We start from the raw sequence: 27,521 nt of genomic DNA on the forward strand, positions 1-27,521 counted from the left end.
TTATGATTCCGAACGTTATGAGAAAAAACACGAATATAAAATAAACACATAATTTATTTATCTGTTTAATTTTAAATGCAGTATGTATGCTATTTCGCTTTTACTACCTACTGTTACTGTCTTGGCCGTGCGGGAGGAACATCTGTTTTTGACAGTTCCGTCACAATATGCCAACCGATAATCAATTAATAACATCGGACGGCCGCGGCTTCATTAATTAAGCAATATTATTGTTGCCACTTGGACTAATTGTTCAATTAATCAGGTGAATCAATCGATCACTGTGAATTATTTTTGGATACGTCAGTGAAGAGAGTTTTGCGATCTCGCTCGGGCGGTTTGCCCCCCTTTCGCCCATATTTATTTATTATTTATTTTTTGTGTCGTCCATTTTGTTAATTTTCTTTCAAAAATGTTTTTCAAAAACTTTTTCATCCTCAAAGTGTTCGACTGTTTTGTCAAGGTAAAAAAGAAACAGAAGAAAAATGTCAGTGAAGTTATTACCAAAACTCTACTTGAAGTGTCCTCAAATGTACATAGCATTGTGTTTATTTGTTCTTGGATATTGTGTTGTTTTGTCTTTAAATCAAACCTCATATTCTCGAAATAATTCCTATGATGAAATTATTTCGTGCTGTTCACCTTTCGTGCCAATTTACCGGTTCAAAAAAGATAATTCTGGCACTCATACTGTCATATACTGGCAATCAATTTTTGTACCTGTCGAAAGCTTTACGAGTATTTTCTCAATATTATTTATAGCGACAACAAAAATCATATGGCAGCAGATTGTCTATGACAGAATGAACAGAAGCAGTATGACACAAAACCACACATTATTATCATGATGTCGACGCATTGTCATTTTTATTTATTTCTAATACCTACTGTTTTAGTCTGTTTACGCTCCAAAATCAGGAGATTTAATACTAGTCTGCCATTATTTGTGATGTCCGGGTGTAACACTTCACAAAAAAACACTTTGTGTCGGTGTTGGATGCAATTATATTAAATTAAATTCATCCGTATCTACATTATACCGTTTTTTTCAATGAATTAACTAAAGTCAATGTTGTACTCAACGTCAAACTATATTTATTTTACTTAAATGCAGTATTACACAATGATTTTTAACACGTTAAAGTTAACTGAATATAAACGTGCTTTTGAAACCAAAAGATACCTATAAAAAAGAAAATTCTAGGTACTGTTCGGTTATCAGGAATACAGCGGAAAACACATTTTGAAAATACCCGATATACTGGATTATTTGTTAGTTAGGGTTAGTTTAGGTTAGGTTTGGTTAGGTTAACCTAACAAATAATCCAGTTTATCGGCTATTTTCAAAATGCGTTTTCCGCTGTATCCGCTTTAACCGAGCAGTACCAAATTCTATCAATTGGGTTTTACTCTTAATAGTTTGACAGTTAATAGCCCATTTCGTGTCGCTTGACGAAAGTTTGACAAACGTTGACTTATAAATTTGATTGTTGTAATCTCCCGGTGGTTTATGGTGCATTCGGTTGTTGTCGGTTCGGCTTAGGTTTGACCTTGACCCGGTGGCACGTTTTCGTTGACCGGCGTTTCCAGATTTAGAAGCACTCTTGCGAAAGCACATCTCCGTCCGTCTCTGCGCTCGAGCACCGTCCTCTAACACATCGCGAGCTTTTCCAACAACTCTTTTCTGTCTTATAAATTCTCCACTGTTGTTATTATTGCCCGACCATGTGTCGGTACGCTACGTCTTCCAGTGTAACTAGAAAGCTCTCGCGGGGTATTCCTGGAAATTATGTCAGATATTTTGCGAATCTGACCCAGTTTTAATATTTGTTTTTTTTTTAGAAATCCACCTAGACCAAACGGATTAATTGAAACAGCATTTACCTACTTACTTGGTAGAATTCTATTTTACGACAGTCTAATTATTATCAATTATTATTATTAGTTCATTATTCATTCGGTATTCGCTATTTATAAAATATTTTAAACATAAAGTATAACTAATTTTATTCCAAAAACAGTATTACACTAATTAATTTCCATTAATATGGGTTTTATTATTATATGTCATTACGAATGGGAAATCCATTTACCGAGTTGGTGTTTGCTTATCTTAATTCCACGACAATAATTAGTAGATTGGTACAATATTATTATACTTAGTTTTAACAGTTCTTGTGCATTCTGACAATATGTCATATCTTCAACATTGTTGTCTGAACGAAAAAACTAATTTAATGAAAAAAATATTTTATGTGGATGTATTAGTTTTTTTAATCCATATCATTTAGTTAGTGTTTTGTTATGGTTTAAAAAACGCACACAACAAGGCAGCTATCAAAAAAAATATGCTAGATAGGTCAATAGGTCATGTTGTCGCCAATTTTATTTAATGTTGTGATAGGACAAATTGGTTTTTTTTTCCTTATTACTTAGGAAATATTTTTTTTACACATTTCATAAATTGCAAAAGATCCGCAAGATCATTTGACATAGAATGGAAATAAAACATGAATTTCAATAAAAATGTCAGATGGTCATATTGTCAAAATGGCCGCGAGTTTTTCCGGGCCATAAACCCATCTTCTGAATGATCTAAACTTAAATATATGAAAATAACAAACGTTAATAACTATCGGCTCGAATGGCGTGTCGTGTAGTGGGGGGTGATTTGTAAACAGGGTGATGTAGTACGGTTTTATTTTTATTAGACAAAATAATCTTTGTTTACAACCCAAAATTCACCATTCATTAAATCTGAAATAACCCGCGGAAAACACCACTGTCATTTTGCAAGGGGCGAATCAAATTTGTTTCCAAGAACAACCCTTTTCCGCTCTGGAACGACATTCGAAACAAGCGACAATGTATGTTTGATTTTTTTTTAAATTTGAGTTACCATTGGATCGATTAACATAAATAACTCAAAAATCGTATACCAAGTTAACATAACATTCCAATGTTATGATAGCTACTTCGGTTATCAAACCATCACAATGGTGATGGTAAGGCATCAGATTTTACTGTATAATTCTAATTACTACGAATTTAATAATACGGCACTGTTGACGTAATTTTCATGAGACATGGTCTGGCGTAGACCACCGTAGACGCCGCTTCGTAGCACCTCGAAAACTGCTACGCCATACAAAATTTTGTCTTGTATTAAAATCATTGCGCTGCGAATAACGAGCTTAACTGTAATAATTTATATGCTAAATATTTATTATGCGTTTAGTGTATGTATGTTTGTTTTGGTTAGTCTTGTTTTCATATAATGTACTTACGAAAATCCTGATAAGGAAACGAATTTTGACTTTCGTAATTTAATATTATTAATTTATTGTAACACTAACTATAATTCCATGTTTAAATATTGAAGCTTTTGAATTAGGTATATATTATTAACAATAGTGTTGTATTCTATATATTTTTGTTTAATTTTAAAGTCATTTTTCTTGTATAAAATCTAAGGAACTTTTTATTAAAATATTTTTTTAAATAATTCTTAACTAGTATATTATATCTGTGGGGTATTTTTTTTCAAGGTATATCGTAATTTAATTTAGTATTTATGTATGTCCATTTAATAAAAAGTTTTTTTGATTTTATCATTTTCAAATATTTAAATCCAATCATTTGGTATTGGTATTCAATGCAATGCAATAGTTAAATCATATATTATTATTTTTGTTCATATATCATAATCATGTATCTATATTATATTATACATCCCATTATTCATTTCATATTAAGAGGCACTCACACTATACAATATAATCTTTACAAATTATATTGAGCACTTTTTTATGTTAACACACCAAGTGAACAGTAAATATGTAATTTACATTTCATATTTATAATATGTTCCTACAAACATTATCATCATCACTTCACAAACATTCTGTTCATGATACTCAAATGTCAAAAGCATCCAGACATTGATAAATTAACCGACACCCGTGGGGATGGATGATTGTATTATTTCATTGTTTGATGAGGAAGCAGGAGTTCCGAGGACGGAACCTGCTCCCGGAATAACACCTTGTTCTCAAATCACTTAACATTGTATCAGAAATTTTCCATCAACAAATCTTCACCCAGAAAATAATAAAACAAACAATGATGATGAAAAAAATTATGTGTAGTAGCCATATGTCTGACGGGCAACCGTTCCCTTGTTTGATTGTTGGGTACGCTCCTCCTCGTGACCTCGTTTTGTGACGGACGGACGATGCCCTTCTCGGTTCACTGGTGCTCTCTCGCTCCGGCCCATTCCTGCCGTTTCCTGCTGACGTGCCGCCCTCGCTGTCGTGCTGCCTCCGCGTGGCTGCGTGCTGTGCGTGCTGCGATGCGTGTCGCCGCGCCTTCCAGGGTTCGAGAGCCAGGGTGGTGATGGATGACGACGATGGCCACCTCGTCTACTGGCCCGGATATGTTATGGGAGACAGATGTTCGTGACCACACCACTAAGAGATAAATATTAAACACAGTAATCAATAAGGCGGGCGCGTGTTTATTCCCATGCCTTCCGTTTTACACTTTTTGTTTGTGTGAAACACCCGCGTCTCCTCGCTTTCAACAAAATATTATAATACAAACCTATACTACTCTCAACGCTCGTAGTTAGTTTAAACTTTAGTCATTACAATTAAGACAGTCCAAATGATTATGTTTTATAAGGAGTTTCATTTTAATATCAAAGCCAGCGATGGATTGTCAGCTATCATAGAATATCTCTCAACACTGAGTACTTTGTCAATAGTTTTAATTTTTTATAAATCAGAGTAATTATACTACATTTGTACTGTAAATTTATCAGACTGTCTAAACTATTTATTGCTAACGTATTTGTTTATAGAAGAAAATAATTGTGATCGATAAAAATAAAAATTATCTTGTGGGATAGAATTGAAAGACATGTTTTTTTATGATTAGTGCGAAAAGATCTACTCGCAGAATTATCAATTATACTGCCTAAAAATAAAACTCAGTGTATTTTTAAAAAAATTCAAATAATCCTGTTAATATTTTTAAATAATGTAAATTATTGTGAATTAGTTTTTGTCCAGTCTTTTAAAACTTTTTTGTTACGAGACACACTCACTTGAAAGTTTACTGTTTTTGAAATGTACATGTTTTAATCAGTCGCCATTCTGGAGGGAATGAGTAATTTTAATTTGTTTTTTTCTTTTAATTTCTGCTTTATGAACCCAATTGTCTACGGATGTGTATATATACAAAATACCATAATCATCAATCAAATATTCGTAATATATTTGAATATATTGACTAAATGAGGTGGTTCACATATTAATATTAAATTTAATACATTCTGTTGGAAGCTTTATGATTTTATTCTCTAAAAAAAACAATTGATTCATTGTGATTTTTTTATTTCTCACTGTGGTCAATTTATGACAATGATGCGGTTAGTTTATTCTAATACCTTTTCTTTACACTACAATATTGATTGCCGTTTAAATTGAAAATTAGAAATAATCCTTCGATTAGCTGAAAGATTATATTCCTCAGAATTGGTTCATGGGCAGAAATGAGTTAAAGTTTTTTTGTTTGATAAACACTTTTACGTGTTATGCACCTCCAGTGTGGTGTTTGTGTGATTATTTTATTAAATTTGTTTGGACCGCTCTCTTACAGATAAGATCTTGACCACCCTCGGTGAAGGAACCTTTGGCAAAGTCATCGAGGTGAAAGATAATGAAACGTAAGTCACCCCTTTCCGTCTTATATTTATTTGGAAGTGCTAAACATGACCCGAGATAGTAAAACGTGTCACTAGATCCTGTCTCCCCTCCGGCTTCCCATCTCTTTCACTCTTCATTGGAGAGATTCTACAAAGCGGACTAAAATCCGACTAAGTTCATATGTGATCCAGGTCCTAGAATGCGAAAAGTTTGCGGTGATGGGCGGCTTAGAGAACTAGTTCCCCTCTAGCATTTCAGTATTTATACCCCTCACCTTGATCACATTTGACGTTTCTTATAAGTGCGCGGTATCAGTCATTTAGATGTGTTAATAATGGCACAAGTTTTGAAAAGTGACAGCAGGAAGATTATAAGTCATCTTATCTCCTACTGTGAAGAAGAAAAATGACAAAATAAACTCATTCGGCCCTTTAACAACGTTATCGAAAGAGTTGCCGCGATGACAGCTACAAAACACACATAAAATTTTAATGTTGCCATATAAAATTTATCCTAAGTTATTGAAAAAAAATGTATATCATTTGAAATTTGCGAAAATATATACTTATTTAAGGAAGTGGGAAATGATATCTTCCAATCCTGGCAATACTCACAATACTTCGAAATCGAACACCATAGATAAGATACAACACGAGCGCCCCCACCAGGCCTCACGTTAAACTTTTCGGTCTCTACTTTAATATTTCGGTGGTCAGTCAAAAACATGAAATTAAAATGTATCCCTACATTGTAAAACAGTGAAAATCAGATGTCATTTTATTTTCTTGAGTTAGTTTAGTTACTCATCTCTTTATTCCTTGTTAATTAAAATTAAAAGGTAGGTATTACCATACATATCTCAATTACCATTATAGATTTATACTATAGCGTTAAGCCTGAGTGGACGAGCGGGCGGCTGCGGCGTGCGCAACTCAAACGTATAACCGTGTGTGAACGTATTTTGTGAGATGTTATATAACAGAATGTCCATAGACGTCCTGTACTGTGAAACGGAATACGACACAACATTTGTAGAAGTCGTATTTTGGATTAAAACAATATGTTCCCTGCTAGTTGTGTCACGGTGCGAACATATTTCCATTAGATGTCGTATCTTGAGACTTAACTCATTTCTATGTATCTAAATCGAAAATTTCAAAATAAAAATTTTAATATGTATCATATCACTAACATGTGTCCGCGAATGTTTTATTAAAATACGATTAATGAATATTTCACTCGTTATTTTATCAGTATAAATTTTCATTCATTATTACATCAAATTATTGACAATATGAAAGATTCATCTGCCTTTATGCCTATTATGATAAAAAGATCATTGATTTTAATGAGTGAGACTTTAGTTATTGTATCATCCAGTCAGACTCTTCATATTTTATCTAGGTACAGTCACTTCATCACAGTTTATGCAGGTAATTTGACACATTCAATCTACCAATCTTCAATCAACTGACTGCTGTGTGGGATTATTACATAGCTTTTGTGTATCGCAGAGATACACCTGTTATGTTGATATAATTGGATACTTTCTGTTAAAATTTATGATATATTTGTCATTGACCAATAGATAAATTTACTGAGGATTAACTTGGAGGATTACCATTTTCTAAATCGTCTTCTCTGATTTGCTAATATTTTTTAAAGCTGCTTTGTACTTTTTACTACTGTATACTTGATAATTGTAACATAATATTTCTTTCTCTCAATCTATCTGGAAAATGATACGATAGGTTGTTCAATCATTATAGTATAATTGTAGGTTCGAATCCTACTCTAGTTTTGTTAATTTGAAAAATACTCATTGAATTTTGACATTTACAGAATATAGGAGGGTGGGTCAATAATTCCTTAGAAAAAAGCATTAAAACAGTTTTTATTTTTGTATTTTTTTTTTATTTCTCAACATAATCTCCTTGGAGCTCAATACACTTGGTTAGACGTTTCTCAATTTTTTTTAAACCATCAGAAAAATAAGTTTTCGGAAGGTCCTCAAAATAAGCATTTGTCCGATCGATGACTTCTTCATTTGAAAAAAAACGTTGTCCACTTAGCCATTTTTTTAAGTTTGGGAAAAGGAAAAAGTCACTGGGGGCTAAATCTGGCGAATACGGTGGGTGGTCGACCAATTCGAACTTCAATTCTTCAATTTTAGCCATTGATCGTAAACATGTGTGAACACGGGCATTGTCCTGATGAAAGAGGATTTTTTTCCTGTTTAAATGAGGCCGTTTTTCTTCAATTTTGTTTTTTAGCTGGTCCAATAAAGATGCATAATAATCCCCTGTTATTGTTTTTCCTTTTTCCAAATAGTCAACGAAAATAATTTCACGTGCATCCCAAAATACAGTAGCCATAACCTTACCAGCTGATTTTACGGTTTTCGTCTTCTTTGGACATGGTTTGCCTTCGCAATCCACTGCTTTGACTGTTCTTTCGTCTCGGGAGTATAGTGGTGTATCCATGTTTCATCTACAGTCACAAAGCGACGAAAAAATTCATCCGGATTGCGTTGCATGAGCGACAACAGGGCTTTAGAGGCCACCACCCTATTGCGTTTATTGTCGACTGTGAGCAAACGCGGCACCCATCTTGCAGAAATATTTTTCATGCCCAATTTGTCATGTAAAATAGAAATGACGCTACCTTTTGAGATCCCTGTAACCTCAATTATCTCACTCAACTTTAATCTTCGGTCACTTAACACCATATCGTGGATTTTATTGATCATTTCTGGTGTAGTCACCTCTACAGGACGTCCTGAGCGTGGTTCATCCTTTGTTGATGTACGACCACGTTTAAATTCATTTAACCAGTTATAAATAGTTGCAAGTGAAGGAGCAGATATGCCGTGAACTAAATCCAACTCATTTTTTATTTCGTTTGCTGTTAACCCTTTTATATTAAAATGTTTAATAACAGCTCTAAACTCAATTTTCTCCATTTTCCATTTTTCCATTTTCCACAAGCAAATTTTTTTTTTAAATGTACTAGAAACACAACAACCCGACCAATCTGATTGAAACTTCGCAGCATACTGAATCGGTAGTGCCGCTGCATGAAAACAAACCGCTTACAGTACTATTCGCGCCACCTGTCGGCTTTTCTAAGGACTTATTGACCCACCCTCGTATTTTATAATTCATATTTTTATTGGAAAATAAATCTGTTGTTGACATAAATGAGTCACAATATCCACTATGGAGACTTTTTCTTCTTATGAAACAATCACAGGAAACCGTTTTTACTCAATACTTACTTTGTTAATAAATACAATTTTTATATTTACTGACAAAACAATGGTAATAAATACTTCAATGCGCGAGGAAATGTCATGCAATGTATAAAAAGGGGAAATGCCAAACTTCCAGAGCAGTTTTTGCTAGTCAAGGGATTCACATCATTGCGGGTATTAGTATTTTGCCATTGTTAACCAACATGGCAGCACTTACTGGGTCACTTAAAGTCAAGCATCATTGAAAATATTAATTATTTATATATAAATGTTTATATTGTTGAAACCATGATTACTTAAAGAGCTGAGGTATAAGACAAACCTAAGTAAAATTGGCAGTAAGTATATTGTTATGAATTATTCAAAATTTGTACATGTAGCAATAATCATTTCGATGACTAGAAGTGCCACTAGTAGTCAAAATGTAAACATAAATATGCCTTACTTAATTAATTTTTTTAAACTAGTTTATCTCAATTGCAGAATAGAATGTCAATTTATATTACAGAAAATAAGAGTGTGAACTGAATGAATAATTTGACATAAACACCCACTCGGTAGTTAAATTTAAAAAATACATTTGTATTGTCCGCTTTGATGTTGTTTTTGTTTCTAATGGTTTCCGCTCGCTTTTCCAGAGATCACACAATGGCGCTAAAAATAATAAAGAACGTCGAGAAGTATTATGATGCAGCCAAACTGGAGATTATAGTTTTGGAAAAACTCGCAGACCTAGATCCTGATTGTAAAAAGTAAGTATTGCGCCAATATACTTTGATACAAACGGAGACCTCGAATCTATTGTGTATCCATAGTAACGTGAAGTCTCAACACTGAAGTTATTTAAGCTCTAGCCTGGCACTGCGTTACTTGCTCAACAGTGGATTGTGGATTCAAGTCTCCGACTGACTGATGTTGTATATAGTTGCCGTAGAGTGCAATATCTGTTAAGTTATTTTGCGACAACAATACACTATATAGCATATTATACTAATGCGGCCTCCGATTTTTATAATTTAATATGAAATCGACCTATTCAATAATATGCATTTGGATGTTGAGGGCAACATCAAAATGAGTCAATTTTAAGTTTTAAAATTATTCTTCAAATTTGACTAGACACTGTCACGATAAGCGAAATTTCGCAATAAATGGAGTTTTTAAAAACAAAACAAATTAATATATGAAAACACTGCAATAAACTAGAAAAATAATATTCATCTTGTGTTCCGTGTTGCAAAAAAGAATCTACATAGTATATACCCTTCTTGGCCTGTATGAATATGTAAAATTTGTAAATAATCTGATCGTACGTTGATTCCTGGCATATTATATATTATGGCATTATTAAAAATCGATCACCATATAACGAATTCGCACTTGGCCATTGTCACAATGAATGAGGGTTTCATGTACATAGATGTTTTTAAACAACAATTATGTGGTTGGCGACATAGTCATGAATCTGATGTACATTTCGATACACGGAATGTCAACTTTGGAAGAATTTTTCAGGAATGAACATTAATTTATTAATCAGCTAAATTTTAGTGACACAATAAATGTATTATCTCCTTGTATTTTACACATTACCTACTGTTGATAATTCTGATCTAGGATGTTAACCCATTGAAGACAGATATGGGAAAAATCTTGGACCAACAGCCAGATTTAATTTTGTAGTAAATTTTACAAGAGTTTACTAAAACAGCTACAACTTTTATATTATATGACTAATTTTAATATTCATTCAAAACTTGTGTAAGTATTGAAACAATTCAGTTTAAATACGTAGGTAAATTTGTAGGGTTTCACGTAGAAAATAAAACATTTATACCGTTTTTCGCCGATTGTCCAGAATCACTTGGTCAACAGCGGTGCCAAATTGACACCGATTGTCTCCAATGGGTTAACACAAAATCATGAGTGAATGTCTGTAGACATGTCACATGTGGATATTCATATTATATTAAAAGTAGAGCTTTTAAGTTCAATACTTTAACATTGCATTTAATGAGTTACCTCTGATGTGGTATATTCCTGAAAAATGTTAATAACCATTTTTATGCATTAAATTTTCTATCATTAGCAGTGATTTGTTTCCAATTAACACCGTTGTAATTGACATTGTTTTATTTTGTGTTTCCAGTTTGTGCGTAAAGATGCTTGACTGGTTTGAGTACCACGGGCACATGTGCATAGCGTTCGAGATGCTGGGACGTAGTGTATTTGATTTCCTGGTAAGCACACATCACACTATTTACCCTTCTTCGGTTATGTATTCTTATTACTGGAGACAAGATATCCATTCATACTCTAGGCAATTCTCCACCATTCGTCATCTTCACTATACAGCCTCAGAACTATTTGGAGAAGAAAGTCTGTCGACCGTCTGTCTAAAAATCGACATAGTTGGTTGTAGTATAGTTGAAGGAATACCTATAGCAGTAATTAATACACAACTTTTTTATCAGTAGGGTCAATATTTATCCATTTTATAATTTATTATTCATGAGCCACATAAGGAAAAGTGTGCCAAATACTGATATAATTATATCCAAAGTCTAATTATTTTTAATTAATATGTACATACCAGATAATGTAGCCACTCTGTACTCTATGTACCTGTTAACAATATGAAGCTGAGTGAGAGCATTAGTAAGATCGTTAGTGAGAGTGTTAGCATTATGTAGTGAGATCGCTGACACTATGCTAGACTTTACTTAGTCATAAATTGATTTCCTCTAAAAGTGAGAAGTCAGACCTTTTCCAACCAGATTTTGATAGTATATTAAGTAGTGCAGTTATTTTGTCGTCGTGGTCAAGTCCGCGTTCATGCAGGTGTTTTGTGAGGAGAGACACGTTCCCATTGTTTGCTGCGATCTTTGCATATCTATCAATGACATCTGTTGGCGCTCAATAAATTAAAAGTTATAATTAATAGATGGAATCATTTTACCATGTTTCACTGAGAACCTACTCGAATATGATTTTTAAAAAAAGTGTTATTATTATTATGAAGATTTAAAAAATTTGAAGGGTTTTAGTTTTATGTACATAACTTTCAAAATGGCTATAGATAAAACCATATCGAAGTTCAAAATATTTACTTGAAAGGCTGCTTGTTCTGGTTTTTCTATTTATTGACTGTGTTATTAATTTTATGGTGTGTGTGTTTGCAGAAAGATAACAATTACCAGGGCTACCCGATCGAGCACGTGCGACACATCGCGTACCAGCTCATCTACTCTGTCCTCTTCCTGCATCAGCATCAGCTCACGCACACCGATCTCAAACCAGAAAACATCCTATTCGTAGACTCCGACTATGAAACTATATACAATCCAGATAAGGTAACCAATCAATCCTACTTTGACTTTTATTTTAAGTATTCAGGTATAGGACTACTTGTCACAACGGAGAGTGGAGTACATCATTTTAATTTAACTGGTATATGACAATCTGTTAATATTGTAGATCAGTGTTCTTCAACCGGTGGTCCGCAAGAATTTATTACCGATACTCGAAAGCTTTCACCATCACATCACATCAACCGACTGTATCGCTACACGATTTGGGGAATTCGCACTAGATGAAATGCTGGGAGAATTTTTGAATGCTACTGATATTAACCAGAAAGTCATATTCAATATCATAAGCCAACATTTAAAAGCGTTGGCTGAAAACTTTAGTAAATATTTATCTTTTAATTAAGACACATGTAAAGGTGGATCTTCAACCTCTGGATTAATAATCCCTTTTTGGAAAGATATTAAATCATGCGCACTTGATCCTCGTGAGAAAAAAAGCTGATCAAGCTATCTTCTGATGTCACTCTGGTGGCCACAGGTGTTAATACGTTGAAGAACACTGTTGTCGATGACACCGTTTATTATAATACATACTTAATACATACATCCATTGTCATTTCCATTATTAAGTATACCTTTTGTTCGTGTTTACTATACTCCATGCTACTGAGTGTAGTTTAGCTAAAGCTAGATAGATAAAATAAATAGTTAGATAAAAGTAGTGGACCTGTTCTAGATGCCGACACGAATTAGTATTATTATGTACACACCCCTATTCGAGGGCACTGAGATAGGAATTGTCTGACGAAGGGTAACTGTTATTGAAATTCATAAAGAAGCCGAAGCGATACGGTTTATATTTTCAGTAGGAACTGTGTAAGACTGAAATCACAAGTCAGCTATTTAAAAAATCTAAAAGCTTATCTGGAGTTTTATTGCCTAACATTTATATGATGACTCCTATAAATTATACTGGTGAATTTACAAATGACCCTCTATGATTTCATATATGCAAAAATCATTAGATAGATAGTTAGATATCATTTTCTTCACTATCTTCCGATAAAATTGTGACTCGTAGAAGTCAGCGGAGTGGGCTGTCTGCAGAATACTTGTAGTCTTCCAAATGCGCCCCCTCAAAAACATCCATAAGATTGAAAATATAATTGGGTGACTGCCAAATAATAAAGCGTATGCATGCATATTCATTTTAATCCCTGAAATTAAAAGATTATACTGGCTCCACCGATGTAATATATTCTCTTTTGAATGTCAGCCTCGAGACACTGCTCAACTGTTCGGTGTCGGTCATTATAGCCAGCCTTCCTTCACCCAACAGCAGTGACGAAGACTCCATAGGCGTAAAACCCATAGGGCATACTCATCAATTTTTCAAGTGGCGTGACCACTCAACTAAAATACAATCTGGCAGGGTGGAAGGGATGTGCGAGTTAAAAAAAGTACCATCGATCTACATATATATAGGCTTTCTGAGATAACATATGGCAAACATCTCACTACTTTGTTATTACATTTTCAGAGTGGTGTATGTTGACCATAGCCCCGACAACAGGGGGGGGGCTAACAGGGCTCTAGCGACCAGATAAATGAGATAAACACGGATCTTAAATTTATTTGCTCTAAAAGTAAAAAAGGCACTATTTTACTTTTGGAGTTATTATCATTTTCAAATATATGGTTGTACGATGCAATTTTTTGTTGATGATACTCGACAACTCCATAGTTCAATGTGTTAAAAAAACGCTAAAAAATACACTGAATTTCATTTGACCTCAAACACCATTTGGCCACTGTAGAGCGTCAAACTGCCTTTAACTTTAGCGATAGGTAGGGGGGCCGGCAAAGATCCTGGCCTGGAGGCCCACTTCAGGATATAGGGCCATGTCGTTGACCAATGCCTCGTAATACTTTTCAAATTCCACACCTGTGGGCTTTTTCACTTACGAAGACTTACCTTAAAAAATACAAGTGGCGAATATTCAATACCAAGTGACTTTAACATTCAACGTTTACCTGAACTTATAAAGAAATATGTTCATTGCTAATAACAACACAAATCGACATTTTGTTACCATCGCAAATCTTCCTCGTTGCCACTGTCAAACGGTGATACCACAATAGTAATCTACGCGCTGTAGGGTCAGTGCACTTCATGTCATGTTGTCCTCTTGTGTGACAGCATGAAGTAGTAGTAAGGAAGTACTCAAATTATCTTTACCATCCCGATTGTAATGAAATCTTATTATTTCCAGAAAAGAGACCTGAGACGAGTGAAGCGGAGTGACGTAAGATTAATAGACTTTGGCAGCGCCACCTTTGACTCGGAGCACCACAGCACCATTGTCTCCACTAGACATTATAGGGCACCTGAAGTTATATTAGGTATGTGTACACTGAGGAGTTTCTGTATGTGAAAGTGAGGTTGGCAGCTAATGTGTAATTTGATGTCAGTCATTTCATAATGAAGGCAAGATTCACATTTGCGCTTTGAGATTTATGTGCTAGGACCGCACTTCATTAGTTTACATAAGGTTAAAATTAGTTTTCGTACAGATAATGAAAAATCACAACTTACAATTTTTAACCACACTTATACAATATTAGCACCAAATGGGACTTGCACCCACAACCATCTTTAAGTTACCAATGTAAACAATAATCATGCTGAAATTTCTTAACAACTGAGATGTTATACAAAGTGCCTGAAGATGCCGAAAGGTGAAACCCGTTATTTGATAATTGATTATTCTGTAAAATTATTTATGTCTCATGGCATGTGTAGACTGGACTTTAGTTATTGTTAATTCTCCGTTTAGAATTGGGCTGGGCGCAGCCGTGCGACGTGTGGTCGATTGGGTGCATCATATTCGAGCTGTACCACGGCACAACACTCTTCCAGACACACGACAACAGAGAACATCTTGCCATGATGCAGAGGATATTAGGAACTATTCCATACAGGTTTGTAACTTGCAAATTCATCACTAACCACTTTACCTAACTGGGTTCTAATGTTACTCAAGAAAATGGGAAACTCGAAGTAAAATGAAGAATATCTGCCGTAAAGTAAAAGTGACCTTCCACTGTGCCTAAAGCGCAAAGTGTTCAACCAGTGTGTGCTTCCCGTGATGACATATGCGTGTGAAACATGGACCCTAAGTAAAAGAGAAATCCAGAAACTTAGAGTAGCACAACGTGGTATGGAGAGGTGCATGCTGGGCATAACGCGAAAGGACAAAAAGAGGAATGAGTGGATAAGGAAGCAGACAAGGGTTTGCGATGTAATAGAGTTTATTAAAAGCCTTAAATGGAGATGGGCTGGACACATAGCTCGAAGAAGAGACAATCGTTGGACAAATCTAGTCATCCAGTGGTATCCAAGAAGTACAAAACGTCCACAAGGTAGACCTAGAGGCCGCTGGATTGATGAAATGATAAAGTTCTGCGGAAGTACGTGGCAACGCAATGCACAGGACCGAGAGAAGTGGAAGCAACTTGAAGAGGCCTTCATCCAGCAGTGGATAGATTCAGGCTGATGATGATGATCTGCCGTAAACAGGTCAGACATCTCACTGCTGCCAATCCTTAGCCCCAGAAGATGCTCATATGAACAGTGATTACTTATAAAAGCTAGTCGTGGATATAAATTATCGCTTCATTAACAGTAATGTCATATGTCTTAGACACAGGGTTAATTTAACTGTGAAAGCAACTATGCTAATCGACACCTTTTGAGAATCTCCATATTTATCCAGTTATCTTTGGGTGCACTGCATGAATCTTATTGATTGAGCGAATGGCTACATTTCTCATAAATAAGATAACTTCCGGACTACACTGTGGAGTACAATTTCCTTCGTTTTGGTGTAGAAATCATAATTTGTATAAATTTGATGATCGGGTTTAAATGATTTTCATTGTGTATTCGATCCAAGGACCCAATAGCTTGGACCGAATAACCTTATTACTATTCCTCGTAAAAAATCTTTTAATACAACCTCCACTCTGTGGAGGCCCATCGATCATGGTAATTTGTTATTTTTTTTACTATTCATATTCATTTTTAGATTCAATGGCTGATAGCATTAAATAGCATGAAGCAAATTGTTATTATAATTGTTTTTATTTTTAATTTCCAGAATGGCCCGCAAAACTAGAACGAGATATTTCTATCACGGAGCGTTGTATTGGGACGAAAAGAGTTCGGCTGGACGATACGTTAGAGAGAATTGTAAACCACTAATGGTGAGTGCCTTTCTGATGCTTCATTTTATATTATTTCAAACGGTGACTGTAAAACCCATTGCATTTAGTGTATAACTAGAAATGACAGATTTAAATTAAATATGCCAATGGATTAAAAAATAAATACTTTTTAAAGGGGCCCTACGGTCCTAAATGAAATAAAATAGTGAACATGCCCAATCAAAGAGCAAAAACATAAATAAAATATTATTTCAAATCTTGCCTAATTTTTCCTGAACCGTAATGGTATTATGTTATTGCTGAAAGATATGGAAGGAAATTAACACTATACGGTCCGCGAATTTTCGCGACGTACCTACACCAATATCCGGTATTTTTTAATGAAAATCAACAAATTTCGATCACGAAGTTAAAAATGATATAACTTTTGAACCTATTGATATATTTCAATAAAATTTTCAGAAAATACTTAAAATATATCAATGCATCAAATTGTGTCATTTATTCAACACTTGTCAACCTCTGGCCCGCGTTCCATAAAGGTAAAGTATATAATTTGTAAATTTTTTGTAAATTGTTTATTATATGTTATTAGATTAGTTCAATTTGTTAAATATAATGTAAAGGAAACCGCCTATTGATATAAAGCAATCACAATATATTATTTTTTAATTAAAAAATGTAATAAAATATTCAAATATAAAATGTTTTACACCGCTATAGAATACGTATCAATTCATTTTTAGCGCTACTACTCATATCTCTGATTATCAAATATAATAAAATAACAAAGACTTCACACAAACTGTGAGTGTTTAAAAATAAACACTTATTTACTGATTTATTGGTTTTACGAGTTTTATGGCTTAGCTAGCCGATAGAGGTAGTGCAGTGGCGTGCATATTTTCGCGTAAATTCAATTAAATAAAATGCACGCATATACATTCCCACCGCTTATTACAATTTGGTATTTTTGTAGGAATCGAGACAATCCAATAACAGTGCAGAGGCGTGCGTAAAAAAATCATATAACAAAATCTTAGAGCAATAAATTGTAAAACAAACATCCATATTCCACAAAAATATTTGAATCAACACTCAATCTTATGGATAATACCTTTAGATAACTGGCTAGGCATGAAATAATTATTGGCACATAATAATATAGTGTACGAGTAGATTTAAAACAAATTAAACACTAAAACTGAAATTATTTGAAATAGTATAAAACTATGAATGTAAATGAACTAACAACTAATACACTTTTTTGATACGAAAAAAAGCAATTACCAATATGTAGATGTAGAGGTACTTTACACTCTTTGGACATGTCAATAGGTTCTTTTCGAAGTTTATGTGAGGTACACACTTTACACTTTCTTCTTAAACGTTTATTAGTTGCGGAAATCCCCGGAAATATTTGATTGTGACTGAAAATTGCGGAGATATTTGATGTTGTTTTATACTGCCAGAGAGTCTTTGTAATGAAGTAGGTGAACTGGTTTTATGGGTTGAATCTGTATCAGAAGATGTAGAAGGTGCATGCGTTTCCGCAACATCAATTGATTCAGATGTCTGTATATCCTCGATCCAAACTTTATGTTCAACAAAAAATCGTGAAATTTCATTTTTCATTATTAGTGAAATGTAAATAACGCAATATTTGAAAAACCGCTTACGTGGAATAAGTGGATTTGTCGACCAATAAGACTGAGTCGCTTTTCTGACAATGCCCATTATTATCACCAAACCGAACCACTTTTTTAACTCCGACATGGTTATGTCCACTCATTTTTTAGATTTAGCTTCAGGACTTAAATTATCAGTGTCAAATGTTACTCCTGATAATCCTTCAAATGGCTTGTTCTCTCTCGGCGGATCATCATCGTTCCATCATTGTCGGCCTCAGTTTCTGAATCCTCAGAATCACTCGCGAAATATGTTGTACGTGGGCTTGTTCTCAAAGGAGCAAATGAGTCTGTTTCAATATCACTAAAATCTCCGATATCTTCACAGTCCCTGGGAATATCTGACATACAATCCGCATAGTTTTCCTCTAAAAACGATTGGTCCTCCATTTTAAAAAGTTTTTTTGGAGATAAAACTAATAAAAAATATATATCCTAGCTAAAATATACTTAGGTTAATTATTTTTTCAATGAAATTAGTGCAACAAATATAAATAATAATAGCTATTATTTATGCAGTTACACAAGCAATAATCTCCCGAAAAAAGCGAACGAAAATGACAACGCGATACAAGTTCACATTTATAACTGTTCTCATTTTCAAGTTAAAATTTCTATCATGGATGATGAAGCATGGTGGACGTTTCATGGGTAGTAAACCATTAAAGACAAAATATCAAATAGCACGCAATTTCATAGCTAAAAATCGCGTTCATTTTTTAAAAAACCAATGCAGGTTCATAAATGGTTGACTGCCACTGAAAAGGGTCGACAATTAAATTTCGAAGTTGAAGTGACGACACTGGAATATAACATTGAGTGTTTATTACCTTTTTTGTTTATGTCTCTTGATTCACCCGCTTAGAAACGGGCTTGTAACTAATTAAAAAAATGGTATAGGTACAAAAAAATACTGAATGGTATTACGTCCGCCATCTCTGTAAAAACCCCGAAATATTTTTTTTTCCATCGTGATTTTACTTCTTGCACATGTCATTCAACCATCTGTCGATAGATCTTGCAACCAAATATTAAATTTCATATTTATTTTTCACAGTAAAGATATGCGTAAGTCAAAACACCACATTGGCGTCGCCGGATCGTAACGTTCGGCTCGATAAGGACGCCAATGTGGCGTTCCCGGACCGTAAAGTGTTAAGCTGATGATAAAATTACTAAGACTAATGATTAAATTAGCTACAAGTCATTACACATTGCAGATTTATTTGTTGTAAGCTTCACGCTTGTTCTGTGTAATATTTATCAGGACCTCATCGAGATAAAAATAGCAGAATTTATTATAGAGTTTGTAAGTTAGAATAGAATAGGCCAACATTAATAATTTGATATGTAATATATATGTGTTACATTGTCCCAGCAGAGATACTTGGAGAGTGAAGATGAAGAGCATCGGCAGCTGCTGGAACTGGTAGGCAGGATGCTGGAGTACCGCCCGTCCGAGAGAATCACGCTCAAAGAAGCTCTTAGACATCCTTTCTTCCAACGCATTCCACCACACCAGAGATTAGGTTTGTATTCAATATAATATTTTATATTTGCACCTTCTCGTACTGTGGCCTTGTGTACCATCTGGGTACATATCTGTGTGCGAAAGGAAGGCGTTCAGTCTTGAACCGTTACTTTTAAGGACAACCGAAGGAAGATTAATTTTTAGACCATTTTGTATGGGCACTCCAATGTTTCTGTATGGAATTTAGTAATCCAGAGGTGTTGATTCGACTTAGATTTTTTCTCATTTGTGCATTATGTATTATGGTTCATTTGCGATCTTTAAGTCATTTTTCGAATTTTAAGACTTATCGTCCTCTTCCTTTCGCCAACAGATATATTATGTTCACGTTCACCCATATTGTTATACAGTAGAACCTTGATTATCCGAACCACAATTATCCGGATTTCTTTTTGATCCATCAGTTTCATATGATTTTAAGAAAAATGTTTATTCTGAAAATAAGATGGATGTTTTAATTTTTTTCCAATTATCCAGATATGGACTATCGTCATCCCCAATTAGTCCGAATAATCGAGGTTCTACTGTTCCTTATTAATAATTCAAAAATGTATAATAACCACAGTTTTGTATGTACCTAAATATGGCTTTATTCTAAACGTTTGTATCCAGACAATTAATTACTGATTCTGTGGACATATTCACGAGCTTATTCAAAAAAAAAACGTACTCAACCATTTCAATGGATTACACCTATTAATTTCTTATTATCATTCTTGATATTGAATCAGCAATGATTTGAGTTGCCCCATCTCCACCCGCCATGTATATGCAGCCACGGTTTGTGCACGGCCGCCTTCCACATGACGCTATAAACGTGTCAGTATTCAAACATTTTAGTGCCACACTTCCTTGTCCCGAAGCGATGCTGCACAGGACTGATGAAGCAACCATGCAGCTTAGTGCTTAAAGAAAGAGTTTTAGAAAAAATGATATTAATCAGCAATCGTAAAATCAGTTTTCCATGGGCCAGAAGTTTATTAGTCTAGTGTCAATTACGATGTTTTTAGATATGGGTTTCAAAAAAATTATGTGAACAGAAGAGTGGATTCCGTATTTTTATAAACTAATTTTTTGATGAATAGTTTTTAGCCATTCACCCCCAACTGATTGGGTACTTGCACTACGTGAAGCACACATTGAAAAATTTGCTAACTGCCGGATCTAACCTGCAACCCACAGCTTCTGAGACGGCTCTACTATATAGGCCACCATGGGTGTATAGAAAACTAGAGAGCTCTTAATACTACCCAATATTATAAAGAAATATATCCTTACCGTTTTCATTGCTTGGTATCTGCGTATCAAAATTATATATTTCATTTTATATACCTACCTTTTTTTTCTGAAAATATAATATCCAAATCGAAAATTCAAATAATAAATTTCAGCCGTCCCTCATTCATGACATATGTGTCGATCATTTAAAAGGATTATTTAATAACTCTTATTTAACATACATAATTTTAAAAACACTTCTGGGAAAATATGTTATAACCAACAGAAAAAATCTTTTTGAAAGAAGTAAGACACCCCCCAGTTTCATTCTTAAGTGTGGTGAATTATTTGTTGAATAAAAAAAAATAGTTAATTAAAATCTTTTATTTAGTACACCTTTTCAATGCGGAGTAAGGGCTTGAACGGTAAGTTTTAACAATTCAGCAATGTACGTCGGAGTCATCATTTGTTAATGTCTGTATTATTGGATAGGTATCACTTTCCATATTAAAAGACTCCGAATTTGTCATTTAGCTTTACTTTATTTGAGACTGTCAACTGACTCAGTTGGAAATTGATGCTGCGAGATGTCTCCATCCATATAGATGTTGAATGTAAAAGCTAAATAAGAATTTTGTTGAGTGTAATGTTCAGTTTGATTATGTTGCAGGTGGGGAGTTGGCGACCGGTGACCGAGAGCGTTCGCACAGCCTGTCCAGGTGAAAGTGGCCGCCGCCCTCCTCGCATCTCTACTTTCCTTGCTCTTCAACATGACTCGCCCGTTCTGCCGCACGACCCGTCCATCGGCGGCTACGTTAGGACCTGCCGCTTGACACCACAGTCATTTTAAATAATTCACTCTCAGTTAAATGGCAAAGATATTATTCATTCGCCACAGTAGAGCTTCTATATTCTGACACATCACAGCAACCACCCGAGGAATTATTAAGTTAACACTCTCACCGTTTTATATACCTTTGGCTCTCTACCCCTATTTCCTTTCTTTCATTTCACACTACAGTAATGTGTATTTGTATAGATATTGTATGTTAAATTTTTACTTAAATTGAGTTAATTTTATACAAAATGCTCATCTTTATGTTGTAAAAATATTGTATGTCCAAAATAGGTATTTGAGAAGTCATTGATCACTCAAATTAGATTTTTTGAATACAAAAAACATTACGCACTAACTCGTTGACATATGAAGTTTTGGTCGGAGTATAGAAGTTGTACTATTAGACATGCTTTTAATCTAATGATTGCCAATAATTTATCATTCAAGTGACACTTTTACAAAACTGATTACACTTATGTTTTGTCTTTTGTATTTATATAATCAGGGCAAAATCGCCTAAAGAAGAAATATGGATCCTTTTTTGCCTTATTCAATAATCAAAAAAAAGTATTCGATCCGTCTTTCTTATCTATTTTTGCGTGTCTCTAATCGATAAATCATATAATGCTGTCTAATGAATGTATCTAATGCCATGATGTAATATTATTTGAAATACGGTGCCAATACCGCCAATTATTTTTAAGAAGTTTTCTCGGAGTAAAGTATTCGTTGAAATTGTTTCGGTGTCAAGCGCTGGTTACCTATTTATACATTAATATATTCACAACAGGGGAAATCTTATTAATTTATTATTGGCCTAATTTCATCGATCGCCTAAAATTATAGTGAATTTACATCAGATAACTGATCTAATGTAGTATTGTCCCTGTGAATATATTTTATCGGATTATAATGAAGTCAACTCAGTGATGTTCGCGAGAGCTTGTGGGATATTTTAAAAATGAATTAAAAGTGGACGAAACTTTCTTTAAAATTATGTTTGTGTTATTTAGAATGTGAGAATGCTATGATAAAATATAAACAGTTTTACCTTCCGGCTATACTTAATGATATATGTGAGTGCATAGTCAGTCGGCTCATTGAAAGATAGGGTGCGAAGCCTATCTGTGATTTTGCTTAGTAACGTGAATTATTATAATTATTGTCATCGTTGTACCCCTGAACGTGGGGCCCACATGTTAAATCAAATTACATTTTTATTATTTGTAAAAAAATGCCTTGCTTAGATTAAGTAGGTAATGCTATTTTGAAATACTGCGAAAAGTATAAACACCTGTACTTTTACTGGAGTGTGTCAAATTATCATTTTTTTTTTAAATTATTTTTTTGTGTTTATATACATGTTTTTTTTTCTTCTTCATCCTTTTTATGACTCGCGAGTGATTGCTTATTGTGTGGTTATTTTATCAGAGAGTATCGAGGCAAAACAAATGAATAACTTTGTGAAGAAAATCATAGATATTATTGTATTTTATTAAATATGTATCGCCTTGTTGTTTTTGACTGAGTAATTTTTAAATTAGTCTCGTGTTCATATCAAATTTTAGGTTAATTTTCAGTTCTCGGCCGCATTACAAATTACACTAGCAAATCTGCAGCATCAATATTGATACTATATTATAAATAAATAACTTAATTTCAATAATCAATATTCTGTGTTACCAATCGAATATATTATAATATAATGTAACTTTTTTTAATCAAATATTAAAATGTGATTAATTCTTTAAAAAATGAATATTTTTCATCACAGTGACATTCTCTCATCTTCTCTCCCTGTATGTAGTCAACGTTTAATTTGTAGGTAATACTTTATACTTGCCAGTAATGAGAGAATTTGTTTCTATTTAAAGGATTATTCATGTTAAATACCTTTATTACTAAATACTATTTTTTTGTTTACAAATTTGGTTCTCTATTTGTAGTTAGCGAATTGTATATAAAATGATCCAAGTCTACATCATAAATCTGATTTGTATATGAACAGAACACAATTTTTTTCATGAGTATTTTCTTTATATAAAATTGATAAACCGCATAATGTATCGAATGTTTGATGAAATCATTGTGTCTTTCGCCTGATATTTGTTAATGATTGATGTATATATTGTAATGTAGAGTTAACTTTCAAATTGAAGGTTTCTCTTAAACTGATTTAGATAAGTCTTAATTTTATTTTAGAGGTCCGTCGTTCCCGAATGAGGAATGGTCCTTTTTTTAACAGTCAATATGATAAATAATTATTTTTAACGCGGTTCAGATATCAATTGAGTTTATATCTAACTTTCTTATAAATCTTCTCTATGATGATAGACAGTTGAAAATGGACAAAATTATTGGAAATCCATTATAAATTTTCACATGATTATTCTTTGTTTTTAATGTTACTTTAGCCAAAAATTATGTATGTATCTGAAACAATGTACAATAAAGTATGAAAAGCGATTTATTTTTTATTTTGATGTGATGCTCCCATTGACATATTAAATGGACGAATTGTGAAAATAATAAAATGACACCGTGCCGCCTTAGTGTGCCCGAATGCTCCTGTGGGTCTTATTCTAATACATAAGGCGGCTATCGACGGTAGTTTACCATATTTATGTGTTTGAGATTATAATTGTTACAATAACTTGGCTGACTTAACTGTCAAAATTGTCTTATCTTGCTCTAAAAGTTAACACAGTGATACGAACACGAAACGTCAACTCTCTGTAGACGTTCCAAGTGAAGTAGGTGACGACGTAACCATTTCGATCTGACCTTAATAGTCAAAATCTACCACTAGGTAAAGGATGCAGACTCCTTGACAAAGCTAAAAATAAATAGTATGTAGAAAGTCCTGCAGCTCAGTTTGACAGATCCAACGACCTCTCAGAAGAGCTGTAGATGAGATAAGTCGGTTATAAGGACCATGAACATATTATGTAGATGGTAAAAATAGTAATAAAATTTTATGACCAATTTTAGTATAAAGATATTAATAACTTGGAATAGATATTGTTTTGCTTAATATAAATGTGATAGAATATAAATTGTAATATAATGTAGATGATTTGATAAATATTAAAACGGGAGATATGGACGAGCGTTGTATAGAGTTGCTGACGTAAGATTATATTCATTTTTATATCATTAATGTTAAGAACATAATCTTAAGTTGATAGTTAATAATTATGTATCAATAAAATTAATCCTAATAATACGCGAGTGGATATCACGTAATTTCATACTAAATAATTTTCATCCGTAAAATATTCATAAGTCAGGAGCCCATACAAATTTCGACCGGGAACCGGCTAAGCATAAAAATCTCACACGATCTTGTCAGTGTTTTTCTACAGTTCACAATGTAGAACTGGCCATATTGATCTCTGAGCGCGGCGTCTCAAAATCGGTATTGCGGACACTATCTTGCTCGCACATAAGGCACTGACGCAGCAACCCACGGATTTCATATAAACAATAAATTACTTGTTCACAATCCCTATGTCCGATCGGGCTGAAAATTGGAAAAGTAATTTAGGCCCGATCATGGGCGATCGTATTAAGTTTACAACTATGTAGTATAAGTGGCTTGCGAAATACTCAGATGTATGTGGTTCCTTGGCTTAGAATATTTTTATCACATACAGAAATTGTAATTACCCAGTTAGCTAGATAAGTTAAACCTCTTCCTTAACCCGGCACCTGCCTCAAAAATCGTATGACGCACCATAACTACGCATGAATTTCATTATCGTCTTTGTTCTATACTAAAAAAAGCAATAAAAAATATGTCACAGCTCCAGTCGAGAACCCAAAGCCATTAAGATAATTTCGACACACTAAAAAACCGTAATAAATCAGTTATAATATCAGAAACACTCGAACAAACGAATGCTATCCAAATTTGAAAGAACTTACCGCAAGTCGCCATTTTGTAGCAACTAGTTAGAGCTCTGCGCGGTGTGTAATATTTCGACACTTGTGCATACGTTCCCACGAATCGAGCGTTACTAATTTTCAAGTGCATATCGATAAATCACATATTAATGTCTTCGGGTTGAGTCGTAAACAAATATAAAGGGGACCCTTTTAATATATTTAAACTACACAAACACTTCACTTATTGAATATTATTGATAAATTAACACGAACTCACATATTTAAAAAAAAAAACAAATACAATAATAAACCTATTTTAAAATTCTTTAGATGTGTGATATATTTTAAAGCAAGGTGACAGACATAACGCAACATCACACGTTGGGCACATATAGCGAGAGAGTTTTGTTTTTTTCGGATTTTTTTTAGAATTCCCGCATACGAAACATCTTCTTCTAGGCTTATCGGTATTTTGTGTCGGTAAAATGTATTCTGGCAAATGTCCCGTTGCACTTTTGGGCAATAATCGTACGGGATTATCGCTAGTTGACGCTGTCGGCTTAGGCAGGGGTGCATTTGAAATTCTCACACAATATTTGTCCACTAGTTGTTTTATTACACAGAGTTGAAAATCGCCCAATGTTTTTTTGTCAGATTTAATAAATTTATATAAATAAAAAGCATTTAATAAATATAAGTCGATCATGTGGAATGCGACCTTTTTATACCACTTGATCGATTTTCTCATACACGACAAGTTGCTAAGCATCATGTCGGACTTATCTACCGTACCCATATTTTTGTTATAATCTATAACACATTTTGGTTTTTCAATGTTTTCGCCAGTTCTATAGTTCACTTTTCCCGTTGGTCCAAATGATGCATCGTGGAGGGTGGATAGCATGTGAACATCCCTCCTATCGTGCCATTTCAGAGCCAAAAGTGGACTATTGTACTTAGCCTCGGTATCTCCCTTTTTCAGTTTGCTGAACTCTGGCATATCTTTACGATTTTTTCTCACTGTACCGCAAGCATTCGTTTTGTGAGAGTGAAGGTATTTAAAGAGCGCCGGACTCGAATACCAGTTATCACACCATAAGGTGTGACCTTTCCCGATATAGTCTTTCATTAGCGTTGTCACTACCGCACCGGAAATACCGAGATTTTCATTGTCTTGTATGTCAGTCCCTTCCCCACAATAAATTATAAAGTCAATAATATATCCTGTCATTACGTCACACATCACAAACATTTTTATTCCAAATCGATGTCTTTTGGAAGGAATGAATTGTTTAAAAATTAATCTACCCTTAAACACGATTATGCTCTCATCTATGCAAAGATTCTGATACGGTATCATCGTTTCCCTAAAAATTGTTCTTGTGTGTTCTAACAGTAATCTAATTTTAGCTAGTCTATCATTTGAGGCGGTCACACTAGGATCAGAAAAATGAAGCATTTGTAAAATAAGCTGGTATCGATTTCTAGCCATTATTTTCCCAAAAATGTCTGCATGCAGGTAAGGATCGGTACTCCAATGTTCCTCTATCGACGTGTGCTTATTTCGAGTCATCAGCATTGATACGGCAAAAAATGTATACAACTCCGGCACTGACGTGTCTGTCCAATTGTGTGACCGCGATTTCGGTCCGAGGTCTCCCGCACTGTACGAATGGTTAAAAAATGTATTCGTTTGGTTCACTATTTCCGACATTATATTTTTATTCAAAAAATGTTCAAAGAAAAGACATTCGGGAGAGGATTCGTCCAAGTCGTTCGATGTCACGCCAGATCGACAATCATTGAATTCGTGAACTATTGGAATATACGGACCAGTTCTCCATGACCGCAAAAATTCA

At 34.1% G+C, this 27,521-nt stretch overlaps 1 protein-coding gene and 1 long non-coding RNA gene across 7 annotated transcripts in view; both read left to right on the top strand.

Annotated features, from left to right (window-relative positions):
• The window catches only part of Doa (CDC like kinase darkener of apricot), a 66,536-nt gene extending 43,707 nt beyond the window's left edge, over positions 1-22,829 (top strand). For 2 of the 6 annotated variants that reach the window (XM_085945218.1, XM_085945222.1), the window contains exons 2-11: positions 4,375-4,453; positions 5,662-5,728; positions 9,600-9,713; positions 11,111-11,201; positions 12,144-12,314; positions 14,546-14,675; positions 15,110-15,254; positions 16,433-16,538; positions 19,569-19,716; positions 21,607-22,829. In XM_085945218.1, the coding sequence (XP_085801344.1) occupies positions 4,375-4,453; positions 5,662-5,728; positions 9,600-9,713; positions 11,111-11,201; positions 12,144-12,314; positions 14,546-14,675; positions 15,110-15,254; positions 16,433-16,538; positions 19,569-19,716; positions 21,607-21,659 (1,104 nt within the window). In that variant the 3' untranslated portion in view covers positions 21,660-22,829. Of the gene's footprint in view, positions 1-4,374; positions 4,454-5,661; positions 5,729-9,599; positions 9,714-11,110; positions 11,202-12,143; positions 12,315-14,545; positions 14,676-15,109; positions 15,255-16,432; positions 16,539-19,565; positions 19,717-21,590 lie in introns of all 6 variants that reach the window. The other 4 variants (XM_085945217.1, XM_085945221.1, XM_085945219.1 and 1 more) reach the window with 3 other exon arrangements.
• The window catches only part of LOC147073085 (uncharacterized), a 692,917-nt gene that overhangs the window by 658,367 nt on the left and 7,029 nt on the right, over positions 1-27,521 (top strand). The window lies entirely within an intron of this gene.

This window comes from Rhyacophila brunnea, unplaced genomic scaffold (genome assembly GCF_057557595.1).
Source record: "Rhyacophila brunnea isolate RB1 unplaced genomic scaffold, BYU_Rbru_1.0 scaffold_18, whole genome shotgun sequence".
NCBI lineage: Eukaryota > Metazoa > Arthropoda > Insecta > Trichoptera > Rhyacophilidae > Rhyacophila > Rhyacophila brunnea.